A 16,377-nucleotide genomic window follows, 5' to 3' on the forward strand; every position below is an offset into this window, starting at 1 on the left:
CACAACATTTTATAAAAGAAAACTGCTCATGAGGTCTTCTCAGAATTATGACAAAATAACAGATAACAAGATTTTTCCTATCAACATGATGTCACAATGACAAAATAGTTAAAATACAGTGCTAGGAAAAGATAATAGTACACCTGGAAAGACAATGTCAATTTTGATCTGATGATGGCATATGCCATCTGGAGGATAGTAGATGTACTGCTTATGGTTTCAATGTCATCTACCAACATATACTGTAGTGGCATAGCTACAAGGGAGCACCTGTGTCTATCCTTTAATAAGGAATGCTCACAGCCAGAAGACTAAGTGTGGTGCAAATGTGTGAAGCAAGCAGGCAACCAGGTCGAGATGCACTCTTCCTACAGCCAAATGAGTGAGTTTGAAAGGGGTCAAATTGTGGCCTTCTGAATAGAGGGGTAGTGCTGTTGGAGAATAGCCAGACAAGTTGGATGTGCTCCATCATCTATGCAACAACACTGGTATCAGTGGTCAAGTGAACATTCTCACACCCATAGAGGAGGTTCTGGTTGTCCACCAGGACAGCTGTATTTTAAGGGCAGCAGTGGCAGATCGTACAGCTACAACAGCACAGATAAGATGGCTTGTGAGCCCAGACGTGCCAACACAAACTGTTGCAAACTGGTTATTAGCAGTGGGACTATGGGTGTGAACACCTCTAGCCCTTCTTCCATTCATGCCACAGCATTGATGCGCACGGCTCAGCTGGTACCAGGAGAGGATCACCTGAAAGATGTAATGCCACACCATGGTTTTCAGCAATGAAAACAGATCTGCCTGCACGAACTGATGGTCATTTGTGCATATGACATAGAACTGGTGAGTGTTGTCTTGTAGAATGCATTTGTCCAAGGCACACTGGCTCCACCCCAGGCCTTACGGTCTACAGTGAGATAAGCTACAACTCTCGTTCATGTTTGGTGTTTTTGGAGGGGACTCTAGCCAGAACTCATTATGTGTAGAATTTTTTAGCCCTGTTCTTTTACCACTCTTGCAACGGGAGGCTCAAAAATGGTTCAAATGGCTCTGAGCACTATGGGACTTAACTTCTGAGGTCATCAGTCCCCTAGAACTACTTAAAACTGACTAACCTAAGGACATCACGTGGTTCCAGACTGTAGCGCCTAGAACCGCTTGGCCACTCAGGCCGGCGCAATGGGAGGGTGATGTGTTGTTCCAACAGGATAATGCTTGCCCATACACTGCCTGTGAAACTCAACTGCAAGATGTGTAGTAGCTACCAGGTGTCTGTGGACTTATCTCCAATTGAGTGTGTGTGGGATATGATGGGATGAGAAGTGACCTGTGTGACTCATCAGCCAACAACTCTTACAGTCTTTTTGTCGTGACTATCTGCAACTCAGCATCTCTGCTATATTGTGAGTAGCAACTATCCTTTTCAAAATATTGTTATATTTAGAATTAGCTTTAAATAATTTTGCTGATGTCTCATGAATTTGTTTGGGAGGCCACTAGTGCAAGGAAAATGAAGTACATCTTATGAATATAAGCAAATTTATATCAGCATCTCATTATTGCCGCAATGGATGTAAAAATGGTGGAGTATGCATCTATACAAAAATAGAATTACAGTTTAAACAAAAACAGAACAGGACCATCTAAATACTGAGCAAGATTTTGAATCATGTGACACAGAGACAAAAACTGAGGAGAAGAGCAATAAACTAATTGTTACCCAAATATATAGGTCACCAATGGGCGATAAAAACACGGCTTGTAAAAAGCTGGAGGCAGTGTTAAGCAGTTTATATAATAATGAAGTGAAATTATTTTTATGTGGGGATTACAACATTAACATGTTAACTGAAAGTGAAGAAAAGAGACAGTATCCTAAACAGCTTTTACATGAAACCACTCTTTACGAACCCCAGTAGAATAACAGAGTTTTCATCTTCTCTATTAGATAATATCTTCACAAGCATGGAAAATGGTTTCACTGAGGCACAAAATGTAACTTAGGTCTTTCAGATCACTGCACACTTGTCACATGTATAAATTCTTCTATACCCAAGGTAACAAAGTATCAGTTTAGATTAGATTAGATTTACTTTCATTCCAATTGATCCGTAGTGAGGAGGTCCTCCAGGATTTGGAACATGTCAGAAAAACAACAATACATGACAAATATTTACAACTAAAACAAATAAGCTAATGTACCATTCCACAGGTCCCAAGTGGAATGATCATCATTTTTTAATGAACACTATATGAAAGAGTCATTTTACAAATACTAATGCACTGAATCTAAAATAAAAAAAAGTTTATTTATTTATTTATAAGGTAATAAACGTGCAATACAATGACTATAATACTTATTTACAATGAACACATTAATGCACTGAAATGGTGCAGAAGTTAGATTTTACTTACACACACACACACGCACACACACACACACACACACACACACACACACACACGCACACACACACATACATATATTTACAATGAACACATTACTGCAATGAAATTGTGCAGAAGTTATATCATCACACACACAAATCAGTTAGTTCTACTGAGAAATTCATCAATGGAGTAGAAGAAGTTGGCCACCAATAAATCCTTTAGACTTCTCTTAAACTGAATTTCATTGGTTGTTAAGCTTTTTATGGCTGCTGGCAAGTTATTGAAAATGTGTGTTCCTGAATAATGCACACCTTTTTGTACAAGACTAAGTGACTTTAAATCTTTGTGAAGATTATTCTTATTTCTAGTATTGATTCCATGAATTGAGCTGTTGGTTTGAAAAAGTGATATATTTTTAATGACAAATTTCATTAAGGATTAAATATATTGGGAAGCAGTAGTTAGTATCCCTAGTTCCCTAAACAGGCTTCTGCAGGGTGTCCTTGAGTTCACACCACATATAACTCTTACTGCACGTTTTTTTGCCTGGAAAACTTTAGCTTGGCTTCATGAATTAGCCCAAAAAATTATCCCATATGACATAAAGGAATGAAAGTAGGCATAATATGCCAGCTTTTTCATTTTTATATCCCCTATGTCTGACACAATTCGCATTGCAAATAGAGATTTGTTAAGACACTTCAGCAGTTCTGTGGCGTGCTCCTCCCAGTTGAATTTGTTATCAAGCTGTAATCCCAAGAATTTAACACCGTCCACTTCTTCTATCTGCTTGTCATCTTATGTTAAGCATATATTCGTGGGACACCCCTTACAAGTTCTGAACTGCATGTAGTCTGTTTTTTCGAAGTTTAGTGACAAAGAATTGGCTAGGAACCAGTGTTTAATTTCGACAAATATTTTATTAGCTGATCTTTCTAAGACTACACTTGATTTGCTATTTATTGCAATGTTTGTATCATCGGCAAATAAAACGAACTTGGCATCTGGTAATGTTATTGATGAAAGGTCATTGATGTACAAAAGAAAAAGTAAGGGCCCCAAAATGGAACCTTGTGGGACCCCACATGTAATTAGTTCCCCGTTGGATGATGCCTGATAGCTTGATATATGTCTTTTTCCTAATAACACCCTTTGTTTCCTGCCAGAGATATAAGATTTGAACCATTTTGTAGCATTTCCTGTTACACTATAATATTCTAATTTACTTAAAAGGATATTGTGATTTACACAGTCAAATGCCTTTGACAGATCACAAAATATACCAGCTGCCTGCAATTTTTTGTCTAATGAATTAAACACATCTTCACTGTAATTGTAGATAGCCTTCTCAATATCAGAACCCTTTAGAAATCCAAACTGTGACTTTGACAGTATGTTATTCGAGATAAGATGGTTATAAAGCCGATTGTACATTACTTTTTCTAAAATTTTTGAGAATGCTGGCAACAGTGAAATTGGATGGAAATTTGATGCTATTTCTTTATCTCCCTTCTTAAACAGTGGCTTAACTTCAGCATATTTCAACCATTCAGGAAATATTCCACTGATAAAAGACTGGTTACACAGATAGCTTAATATGTTACTTAGCTCAGAATCACATTCTTTAAGTAACTTTGTAAATATTTCATCATACCCACTAGATGTTTTTGATTTTAAAGATTTTATGATGGACATTATTTCTGTTGGGGTAGTGAGGGTCAAATTCATATTATGGAAGTTACTTGAAATGTCTGGTCTGAGGTGTTCCATAGCAGCATCTACCAAACCTGACAACCACATCTTTTCAGTAATAGTTATAAAATGTTTGTTAAAAAGTTCTGCAACACTATACACATCTGTCACCAATGTATCATTTCCTCTTAATGCTATTTGTTCCTCTTCATGTCTGGTTCTACTGGTCTCCTACTTCACTATATCCCATATTGTCTTTATTTTGTTATCTGTTATGACTCTCTTTTCCTTGTAATATATTTGCTTTGATGTCCGTATTAGTCTTTAATATTTTGCAGTATATCTTGTAATGTGCTATAGCATCAACATTGGAACTGTTTCAGATTGACAGATACAGTTTTCTTTTTGTTTTACAAGATAAGTGGGAATATAAAAGACACTTCTGCACAGAAAAAGTAAATACTTTTATTTGGATGTTAGCAAACAAAACCTGGGAAAATGTATTTTCAAAAACAACAACCGATGACTTATACAATGCTTTTCTACTATTTTCATGTCCCTATTTGAGACTTGTTTTCCAAAACAGTTAACAAAGTAAGTGTTGTGCCAAAGAACAACAGTCAGTAGATATTACCTGCTCTCAGAGTATCTAGCCAAACTCTAAAATATACCAGTCAAATAAAAAAAAGACAACAAAGATAAACACTTCGCAGACTATGTTAAGATGTATAAGAACATTTACAGGAAAGTGATTAAAAAAGCTTAAACAATGCACAATGACAAAGTAATTTTAAGGTCAGCAAACACGTCAAAAGCAATATGGAATGTAGTAAAAAACAGAAATAAATAATAATGTTAAAAGTCAAGATGACATTGTTTTAGAAGATGATCATGGTGTGTTACTCAGAAATCTTACTCTTGCAAATTACATAAATGACTACTTCATAAACACTGCAGTCAACCTGAGTAAAAATTGCCTTAGGAACAGTGGAACCTCTGTTCCAAGAGAACAAAGTGTCAATTCAATATTGCTATGCCCCACAAATAAATCAGAAGTTCTAAGACTAATAAAAACAATGAAGAATAAAATGTCTTCAGGGATTGACAAAGTATCTGCTTCAGTCATAATAACATGTGCTCATGTCATATCAGAACTGCTCTCGCACAACATAAATATATCATTATCTGAAGGACTGTTTCCTCAAAGATTAAACATTTCAAAAATAAAACCACTGTATAAAAAGGGCAGTATATATGAAGTGAGAAATTATAGACTAGCAGCTTTGTTATCTGTATTTTCAAAAGTAATAGAGGCAGTAATGCAACATAGAATAACAAATTTCTTTGAAAAAGTCAATCTCTTGTCTGTAAACCAGCTAGGTTTTCACAAAGGATAGAGTACAGAATCAGCTATTTTTCATTTTTCATTTCATTGAAAATATTGTAATAGGACTAGACAGACACAACTGTACAATAGGAATAAATTTGGACTTGATACTGTCCAACATGATATCTTGCTAGACAAGTCAGAAGCTATTGGTATTTGAGGAGCTGTGAAAAAATGCTACCACAGGAAAGTGTTCTAGAACCTCTCTTCTTTTTAATTTATTTAATGATATCTAAATGCCAATGAGTGCTACTCATATAACACTGTTTGCTGATGATACAAATGTTGTGACTAATGTAAACCAAGTACTGCCAACATCTGCAACTAGAGTTTTGGAATATGTACAAAATTTGTTTGAAATGAGCAAGTTAACTTCAAATATTTCAAAAACTAATTACATCCATTACAGGAAAACAAAGTCACAAAATGTCCTGGACCTCAGAATACAAAGTAAAGATGTTAAGAGAGTAGCTATCACAAAATTTTAATGTATCCACAAAGATGAAAATTAGGTTCGAAAGCCCACAACCACTATCTCGCTAGCAAGTTAAGTTCTGCTAGCGTTGCAGTACTTGTAATTAGTAACGTGTCTAGTGAACAGTGTAGCAGAAGTGTCTACTTTGCTTACATTCACAGTGCTATTACTCATGGCCTCAGTTTCTGGAGTCATAATACAATAAATCTAAAAACAATCTTCACACTACAAAAATGAGCTGTTAGAGTATTTACAAACAGTTTGAGGGTAACCCTCCAAGCAGCTATTTCAAAAGCTAAATAATCTAACTTTACTGTGACTCTACTACAAAAAAGTGAAAGTGAAGTGAAAATTTCACAACCATCTCAGATCTACATTCATATAATACAAGAATGTGTAATGATATCCATGTAAAAAGAGTAAACAAGGATATTACACAGAAACAAACAAACATTCAGGTACAAAATTGCAAAAAAAATTCCAGTGCATACAAAAGAAATGAAAAAAATTGTCTTACTGACCGGCTGCAATTCAGTGTAAGGGAGAACCTTCAACAACCCAGTATCAAGTAATTATATTCATGTACTATGTTGATACTATATGCCACAGTCAGTGTTAATAGTGTTTTCAGTCAAATGTTTCTATTATCTGAATTAGTATTTTGGACAGAAGAGTCACAACCACTATGTGTTTTTATTTAAATCTTAACAATAATCCATGAAAAATATCTTTTGTGCGATTAATCAATGTTGTATATACTGTTTAAATAAAAGTTCGTATAGGGTACTATGCACCCTTGTACTTTTAGAATACAATTCATCCTTGTGTGCATGTATGTGTATGTGCACATAAATTTTACTACTGCTACTGCTACTACTACTACTACTACAACGATTGACTGGATGCCAGAATCAGCACCTTCATTGTCGCCTGTGGAGGCTACATCACATACTAATATGGGTGTTTCGGGATGGGTCAATACCTGGTACCTTATAACTCCTTGTGCTATTATTTGTAAATTTAACCATTTCATGTACTCCATATGCATTGTTGCAACAACAAACCTTAAGTGAAACAGAAACCTCTAAATGATGACTATTTCTTTTCTGGCAGTGTAGAATGAAATTTGTAAATACTGTAGTGCTTGTGTCATAAAACCGATGAACTCCTTTGTTAGAAAAGACAATAAAGAATAATAATGCTAAGTGATCAATGAGAAATATGCATAAGACTGAAAACATAAACGAGTAAAAAGTAATGTCTGATTCTGATGGATTTTAAACACACTTACTAACTGTAAAACGTATGAAGGTTTCACCTTATTGTTCCTGAAAACAGTACAGGATCTTGTGGAATAACTGACAAGCGACTCCTTAGATGTTGGAGCTTTACATCTGCTATGTTAACACCATCAACTGTAATTTTCCCAGATGACAGTTCGGCCATTCTATAGATAGCTGCTACAAGAGAACTTTTACCAGATCCAGTCCGGCCAACAATACCTATTAACAAAACAGTTACATGAATCACTTTGAATATTGTCTGCAACTTCTGTCAGTGATGATGTTAGTGCAATTTTAACAATAAATTCTTAATAGTTATGCATGTATAAACTGTCTACTAATTTGAAGATGGTAAGCAGGAGATCCCAGGTTTGAGTCTCGGTAGGGGCACACATTTTCAACTGTCCCCACTGATATTTATCAATGCCTGTAAGCAGCAAAAGGTGTGGACTTCATTGTAATTTCATTGTCCACTAGTTTTGCACCAGAGAAAGGTGACTGTCCTGTTCCAACAATTCATTACAAAATTGTATGAAAATTATGCAGTTATATTTACTTATTTTGTAATTGTAAATGTAAGACCATACGCAGAGATCAAAGCTTTGGGATGTGTGAGGTGATAAAGTTCATGGGTCATATCTGGAACTTGTGGATGTTTGTGTACATCAGTTCTAATGAAACATTTACCTTCCTTATGTAGATAGTATTTTAAACAAATGTAATTGTAAGTTTATAAGTGTATACTGGAGGGCAGCAAAGAAGAGTCCTTCATTATCTCAAGGATACTATGAACTATGGCATTATGTTTAACAAAGGAGATTTTAAAATTCTGTATGTACTGTAACTGGACTCAAATTTTGTAGAGATTTAACTACTGTGTTGTTTCAACAGAGGAGTGCTTTTCCACTGGGGAAAAATAAAATTTCACATGTGAGCAAGAAACTGGAGAATGTTACAACCTCAACTACTGAAGATGAGTATGTAGCTTTAAATTCTGCAAGCAAAGAGGCACTGTATTTGAGGCAGCTGACAGAAGAATTTTTAAATGATAGGCATCAAAATTCTGTAATCATTTTTCATGACAACCAGTGTTCTATTAGACTGTCACAAAATCCTGTGTGCTTTGTACTAGACTGAAACATGTTTGTGCTAAAGGACATTTTATTAGACAATGTGTAAAAAGAAGTGAGATTGTTGTTCTGTAGTTGCTATCATAGGAAATGCCTGCTGCTGTATTAACTAAACCACTTGCTACGGAACAAAACATGTATCTTATTAATAAGTTGAAATTGTTGCCAGGTTAAGTGGTAGTGTTGTTACAATGGTAATCTGGCTCCTTGTTTCATTTTTATCAATGCCTTTTATGATGTGTGGACTATCTTTGTGTTGTTATTCCTTTTGCCTGTGAATACAATGTAATGCAGTTTCTGTGAATACGAGTATTATGAACAATGTAATTTTTATTTATGTTTACCATCATAAACACCATAATGTTCTAACCACACTCTGCTAACATCTTATGGACCCAGGATTGTAAACCTGTGCAGTGAACTATGTATGTCATGTTGGTAGGAATATAAATAACTGAACAAGCTTATTCATTTTGTGTCCACTTATTATAGTTTGTCTTTCATGAAATTCATGATTGTCTAAACTTTTTTTTTTTGAAGAAATCTGTAAATTCAGGTTTCCTAAAATGTCTTCAAATGGAAGTTAGATGAAAACCACTATTCCAGAGGTACACAAACTAAGAAGCAAGAATGATTACAACACATAGAAATTTAGGATGAAACTTATTCTAATGCATGAAAAATTATGGAACTATACCATGGGTGCAAGTATAGTTAGAAATGCAGAGAAGGATACGGATGTGTGGATACTTATTCTTTAGCATGTGTAAATCTCTGTATGCACATGTGGACAACATAACAAAGGAAAGGAAGCTTTGGATACCCTGGAACATCTGCTTGCTGGTATGAATAAAGCTAAGTGGGATGCTCTGTTGGACACTACATTACCTAAATTTGAAGGAAATGTTCAGCATTATGTAACTCATATTCTGGATATAGTCAACAAACTGCAGAGCATGGGCAGACCAGTTGATGATGGACTAATTGCACTCATTATGCTTAGAGGCTTAACAAAAGTTTGTCTACTTTACAGGATAGGTATCAAGTCCAGTAAAATGGATGAAAATTTCACATCAGAAAACATAAAAGCAAAGTTTGCTAAATGGAAGTGTGGAAGTTGCTAAATGGAAGTTGGACAAAGGTGGTGGTGATAGTGCCTTATTCACAAAATCACAGCAGATACTTCCAAAGACAAACAAGAAAGGCAGAAAATAAAAATGTTTCAGTACATAACTGGTGCAGTGTTTCATTATTTAAATAAAAAATATTTCAATTGCTGGCAGTGTGGTCACTAAAGTCTGAGTGTCCACAGAAGCAAGAATCTTCAAAGAAGTATTTCAAGGGGACAGAAAAGTAGTTGTTTGATGGACTTGGTATGCCAGATTTCAACCAGAATGAGTGGATTATTGATTCCAGAGAAAAGTATCTTCTGCGAATCATTTAAAAGTGTCTGGTTGTTGAGCTCTTCTTCATATACTAGATAAAAATAGAAGAAAGCGGGATGTCAAAGCTAAAGAACTTGTTTCTGTAGGTTACAATGGAATGACAAAAGGTTACTGATAAACTGACCTACAGAATTAAAAAAAAAACTGTGAAAAGCAGGAGTGTTGTTTTTCTGGAAAATGAGTGCATGACAGACAGTTCCAGAAAACTAGCTGTAGATGAAGATCACTTTATGTTCCAGCCAAATGAACAGTACCGTATGATGAAGGGGATGAGGCAGAGGAAGTAGTGGAAGTCAGTAGAGCTGAGAGTGACAGACCCAACACTGATCAAGACACACAAAACCCAGATGCTCTGTCAGTGCTAGACATATAAGAGACCGAGATGCTGCCAACAGACCCTGATGCTCCAGAAGATCAGCCAGTTAGGTCAGCCTGTGTACCCACAAATGAGTACCTGTAGTATGTCACCTATTTGGTAAGTAGTTTTTCCAGTTTGTAAGCAAATCCTGTTAGTCTGGGAGATACTATGTCAAGCAGTGATAGGCCATGAAAGAGAAAATGAAGTGTTTCCAGAACAATGGTGTTTGCGAAACTGTAGACCCAGCAAAGAGGGAAAGTACTGTAGGTAACAAGTGAGTAGTTGAGTTGAACACTATTATACTAGACTTGTTGCTGATGGATTTACTCACAATATAGGTATAGATTATGATGAAACTTTTTTACCAGTTGTGAGACATAGTACTCTTACAGCTCTCATTAGTTTAGCTATTAATTTTGATCTTTAGATTTGTTGTTGTTGTTGTGGCCTTCAGTGCTGAGACTGGTTTGATGCAGCTCTCCATGCTACTCTATACTGTGCAAGATTTTTCATCTCCCAGAACCTACATCCTTCTGAACCTGCTTATTGTATTCACCTCTTGGTGTCCCTCTACTATTTTTACCCTCCACGCTGCCCTCCAATATTAAATTGGTGATCCCTTGATGCCTCAGAACAAGTCCTAGCAACCAATCCCTTCTTCTAGTCAAGTTGTGCCACAAGCTCCTCTTCTCCCCAATTCTATTCAATACCTTCTCATTAGTTATGTGATCTACCCATCTAATCTTCAGCATTCTTCTGTAGCACCACATTTCGAAAGCTTCTATTCTCTTCTTGTCTAAACTATTTATCGTCCATGTTTCACTTCCATACATGGCTACACTCCTTACAAATACTTTCAGAAACTGCTTCCTGACATTTAAATCTATACTTTAGGTTAACAAATTTTTCTTCTTCAGAAACGCTTTCCTTGCCATTGCCAGTCTACATTTTATATCCTCTCTACTTTGACCATCATCAGTTATTTTGGTCCCCAAATAGCAAAACTCCCTTACTACTTTAAGTGTCTCATTTCCTAATCTAATTCCCTCAACATCACCTGACTTCATTCGACTGCATTCCATTATCCTCGTTTTGCTTTTGTTGACGTTTATCTTATACCCTCCTTTTAAAACACTGTCCATCCTGTTCAACTGCTCTTCCAAGTCCTTTGCTGTCTCTGACAGAATTACAATGTCATCGGCCAACCTCAAAGTTTTTATTTCTTCTCCATGGATTTTAATACCTGCTCCGAACTTTGCTTTTGTTTCCTTTATTGCTTGCTAAATACAGAGATTGAATAACATCGGGGATAGGCTACAACCCTGTCTCACTCCCTTCCCAACCACTGCTTCCCTTTCATACCCCTCGACTCGTATGACTACCATCTGATTTCTGTACAAACTGTAAATGGCCTTTCGCTCCCTGTATTTTACCCCTGCCACCGTCAGAATTTGAAAGAGAGTATTCCACTCAACATTGTCAAAAGCTTTTTCTAAGCCTGAAAATGCTAGAAATGTAGATTTGCCTTTCCTTAATCTATTTTCTAAGATAAGTCATAGGGTCGGTGTTGCCTCACGTGTTCCAACATTTCTATGGAATCCAAACTGATCTTCCCCGAGGTTGGCTTCTATCAGTTTTTCCATTCGTCTGTAAAGAATTCGCGTTAGTATTTTGCAGCTGTGAATTATTGAACTGATAGTTCGGTGATTTTCACATCTGTCAACACCTGCTTTCTTTGGGATTGAAATTATTATATTCTTCTTGAAGTCTGAGGGTATTTCGCCTGTCTCATACGTCTTGCTCACCAGATGGTAGACTTTTGTCAGGACTGGCTCTCCCAAGGCTGTCAGTAGTTCTAATGGAATGTTGTCTACTCCGGGGACCTTGTTTCGACTCAGGTCTTTCAGTGCTCTGTTGAACTCTTCATGCAGTATCATATCTCCAATTTCATCTTCATCTACATCCTCTTCCATTTCCATAATATTGTCATGAAGTACATCGCCCCTGAATAGACCCACCTTCCACCTATATACTTTCCTTTCTTTTCTTAGAATTGGGTTTCCATCAAAGGTCTTGATATTCATGCAAGTGGTTCTCCTTTCTCCAAAGGTCTCTTTAATTTTCCTGTAGACAGTATCTATCTTACCCCTAGTGAGATAAGCCTCTATATCCTTACATTTGTCCTCTAGCCATCCCTGCTTAGCCATTTTGCACGTCCTGTCAATCTCATTTTTGAGACGTTTGTATTCCTTTTTGGTTGCTTCATTTACTGCATTTTTATATTTTCTCATTTCATTAATTAAATTCGATATTTCTTCTGTTACCCAAGGATTTCTACTAGCCCTTGTCTTTTTACCTACTTGATCGTCTGCTGCCTTCACTACTTCATCCCTCAAAGTTACCCATTCTTCTTCTACTATATTTCTTTCCCCCATTCCTGGCATTTGTTCCCTTACGCTCTCCCTGAAACTCTGTACAACCTCTGGTTTAGTCAGTTTATCCAGATCCCATCTCCTTAAATTCCCACCTTTTTGCAGTTTCTTCAGTTTTAATCTACAGTTCATAACCAATAGATTGTGGTCAGAGTCCACATCTGCCACTGGAAATGTCTTACAATTTAAAATCTGGTTCCTAAATCTCTCTCTTACCATTATATAATCTATCTGATACCTTTTAGTATCTCTGGGCTTCCTCCATGTATACAACCTTCTTTCATGATTTTTGAACCAAGTGTTAGCTATGATTAAGTTGTGCTCTGTGCAAAATTCTACCAGACGGCTTCCTCTTTCATTTCTTAGCTCCAATCCATATTCACCTACTATGTTTCATTCTCTCCCTTTTCCTACTCTTGAATTCCAGTCACCCATGGCTATTAAATTTTCATCTCCCTTCGCTACCTGAATAATTTCTTTTATCTCATCATACATTTCATCAATTTCTTCATCATCTGCAGAGCTAGTTGGCATATAAACTTGTACTACTGTAGTAGGCGTGGGCTTCGTGTCTATCTTGGCCACAATAATGTGTTCACTGTGCTGTTTGTAGTAGCTTACCCGCATTCCTATTTTTTTATTCATTATTAAACCTACTCCTGTATTACCCCTATTTGACTTTGTATTTATAACCCTGTATTCACCTGACCCGAAGTCTTGTTCCTCCTGCCACCGAACGTCACTAATTCCCACTTTATCTAACTTTAAACTATCCATTTCCCTTTTTAAATTTTCTAACCTACCTGCCCGATTAATGAACCTGACATTCCACGCTCCGATCCATAGAATGCCAGTTTTCTTTCTCCTGATAACAACGTCCTCTTGAGTAGTCCCCGCCCGGTGATCTGAATGGGGGACTATTTTACCTCCGGAATATTTTACCCAAGAGGATGCCATCATCATTTAATCATACAGTAAAACTGCATGCCCTCGGGAAAAATTATGGCTGCAGTTTCCCCTTGCTTTCAGCTGTTCACAGTACCAGAACAGCAAGGCCATTTTGGTTAGTGTTACAAGGCCAAATCAGTCAATCATCCAGACTGTTGCCCCTGCACCTACTGAAAAGGCTGCTGCCCCTCTTCAGGAACCACACGCTTGTCTGGCCTCTCAACAGATACCCCTCCATTGTGGTTGTACCTACGGTACAGCTATCTGTATCGTTGAGACACGCAAGCCTCCCCACCAACGGCAAGGTCCGTGGTTCATGAGGGGTCTTTAGATTTATCATTTTGATATCAAGACTGCTTTCCTATATGGGAACTTGGAGGACACTATTTTTATGAAGCAACCAGATAGTTTCGTACCAAAAGGGAATGAAGGTAAAGTCTATTAAGTATCCAAGGCTACTTATCGCTTAAAATGGCTAACTAGATAGTGGTCTGAAAAGACACATACCGTAGTTTTCGATCTAGGTTATGTAAATATTGTTCATTAGGTCAGGTAAACAAACAATATTCACAATATTATTCATTAGGTCAGGTAACACCCTCATGAACCATGGACCTTGCCATTGGTGGGGAGGCTTGCGTGCCTCAGCGATACAGATAGCCGTACCGTAGGTGCAACCACAACGGAGGGGTGTCTGTTGAGATGCCAGACAAACTTGTGGTTCCTGAAGAGGGGCAGCAGCCTTTTCAATAGTTGCAGGGGCAACAGTCTGGATGATTGACTGATCTGGCCTTGTAACACTAACCAAAACGGCCTCGCTGTGCTGGTACTGCGAACAGCTGAAACCAAGGGGTAAATACAGACATAATTTTTACCGAGGGCATGCAGCTTTACTGTATGGTTAAATGATGATGGCGTCCTCGTGGGTAAAATATTCCAGAGGTAAAATAGCCCCCATTCAAAACTCTGGGCAGGGACTACTCAGGAGGATGTTGTTATCAGGGGAAAAAAAACTGGCGTCCTATGGATCGGAGTGTCAAATGTCAGATCCCTTAATCGGGCAGGTAGGTTACAAAATTTAAAAAGGGAAATGGATAGGTTCAAGTTAGATACAGTGGGAATTAGTGAAGTTCAGTGGTACGAGGAACAAGACTGCTGGTCAGGTGAATACAAGGTTATACCCTACTGGCCATTAAAATTGCTACACCAAGAATAAATGCAGGTGATAAACCAGTATTCATTGGACAAATATATTATACTAGAATTGACATGTGATTACATTTTCACGCAATTTGAGTGCATAGATCCTGAGAAATCAGTACCCAGAACAACCACCTCTGGACGTAGTAACGGCCTTGATACGCCTGAGAATTGAGTCAAACAGAGCTTGGATATCGTGTACAGGTACAGCTGCCCACGCAGCTTCAACACGATACCACAGTTCATCAAGAGTAGTGACTGGAGTATAGTGACGAGCCAGATGCTCGGCCACCATTGACCACACGTTTTCAATTGGTGAGAGATCTGGAGAACGTGCTGACCAGGGCAGCAGTCGAACATTTTCTGTATCCAGAAAGGCCCGTACAGGATCTGCAACATGTTGTCGTGCATTATCCTGCTGAAATGTAGGGTTTTGCAGGGATCGAATGAAGAGTAGAGCCACGGGTCGTAATACATCTGAAATGTAACGTCCACTGTTCAAAGTGCCGTCAATGTGAACAAGAGATGACCGAGACGTGTAACCAATGGCACACCATATGATCATGCCGGGTGATATGCCAGTATGGCAATGACGAATACACACTTCCAATATGCGTTCACCGCGATGTCGCCAAACACGAATGTGACCATCACGAAGCTGTAAACGGATCCTGGAATCATCTGAAAAAATGACGTTTTGTCATTTGTGCACCCAGGTTCAACATTGAGTACACCATCGCAGGCTCTCCTGTCTGTGATGCAGTGTCAAGGGTAACCACAGCCATGGTCTCCGAGCTGATAGTCCATGCTGCTGCAAACATCGTCGAAGTGTTCGTGCAGATGGTTGTTGTCTTACAATCATCCCCATCTGTTGACTCAGGGATCAAGACGTGGCTGCACGACCTGTTACAGCCATGCGGATAAGATGCCTGTCATCTCGACTGATAGTGATACAAGGCCATTGGGAATGTGATGGTACACGTTTCTCCTCTTTACATGAGGCATCACAACAACGTTTCACCAGGCAACGCCGGCAACTGCTGTTTGTGTACGAGAAATTGGTTGGAAACTTTCCTCATGTCAGCATGTTTTAGGTGTTGCCACTGGCGCCAACCTTGTGTGAATGATATGAAAAGCTAAACATTTGCATATCACAGCATCTTCTTCCTGTCCATTACATTTCGCATCTTTAGCACGTCATCTTCATGGTGTAGCAATTTTAATGGCCAGTAGTGTAAATACAAAATCAAATAGGGGTAATGCAGTAGTAGGTTTAATAATGAATAGGAAAATAGGAATGCAGGTAAGCTACTAGAAACAGGATAGTGAACGCATTATTGTGGCCAAGATACATACGAACCCCCCGCCTACCACAGTAGTACAAGTATATATGTCAACTACCTCCACAGATGGCGAAGAGATTGATGAAATGTATGATGAGATAAAAGAAATTATTCAGATATTAAAGGGAGACGAAAATTTAATAGATATGGGTGACTGGAACTCAATAGTAGGAAAAGGAAGATAAGGAAACGTAGTAGGTGAATATGGAATGGGGCTAAGAAATGAAAGAGGAAGCCGTCTGGTAGAATTTTGCACAGAGCATAACTTAATCATAGCTAACACTTGGTTC

At 37.8% G+C, this 16,377-nt stretch overlaps 1 protein-coding gene across 7 annotated transcripts in view; it reads right to left on the reverse strand.

The window, feature by feature from the left end:
• The window catches only part of LOC126186509 (ATP-binding cassette sub-family C member 5-like), a 532,505-nt gene that overhangs the window by 41,388 nt on the left and 474,740 nt on the right, over positions 1-16,377 (reverse strand). For all 7 annotated transcript variants that reach the window (XM_049928217.1, XM_049928221.1, XM_049928220.1 and 4 more), the window contains one exon: positions 7,267-7,450. In XM_049928217.1, the coding sequence (XP_049784174.1) occupies positions 7,267-7,450 (184 nt within the window). The remainder of the gene's footprint in view (positions 1-7,266; positions 7,451-16,377) is intronic.

Source organism: Schistocerca cancellata, chromosome 1 (genome assembly GCF_023864275.1).
Source record: "Schistocerca cancellata isolate TAMUIC-IGC-003103 chromosome 1, iqSchCanc2.1, whole genome shotgun sequence".
Classification (NCBI taxonomy): Eukaryota; Metazoa; Arthropoda; class Insecta; order Orthoptera; family Acrididae; genus Schistocerca; species Schistocerca cancellata.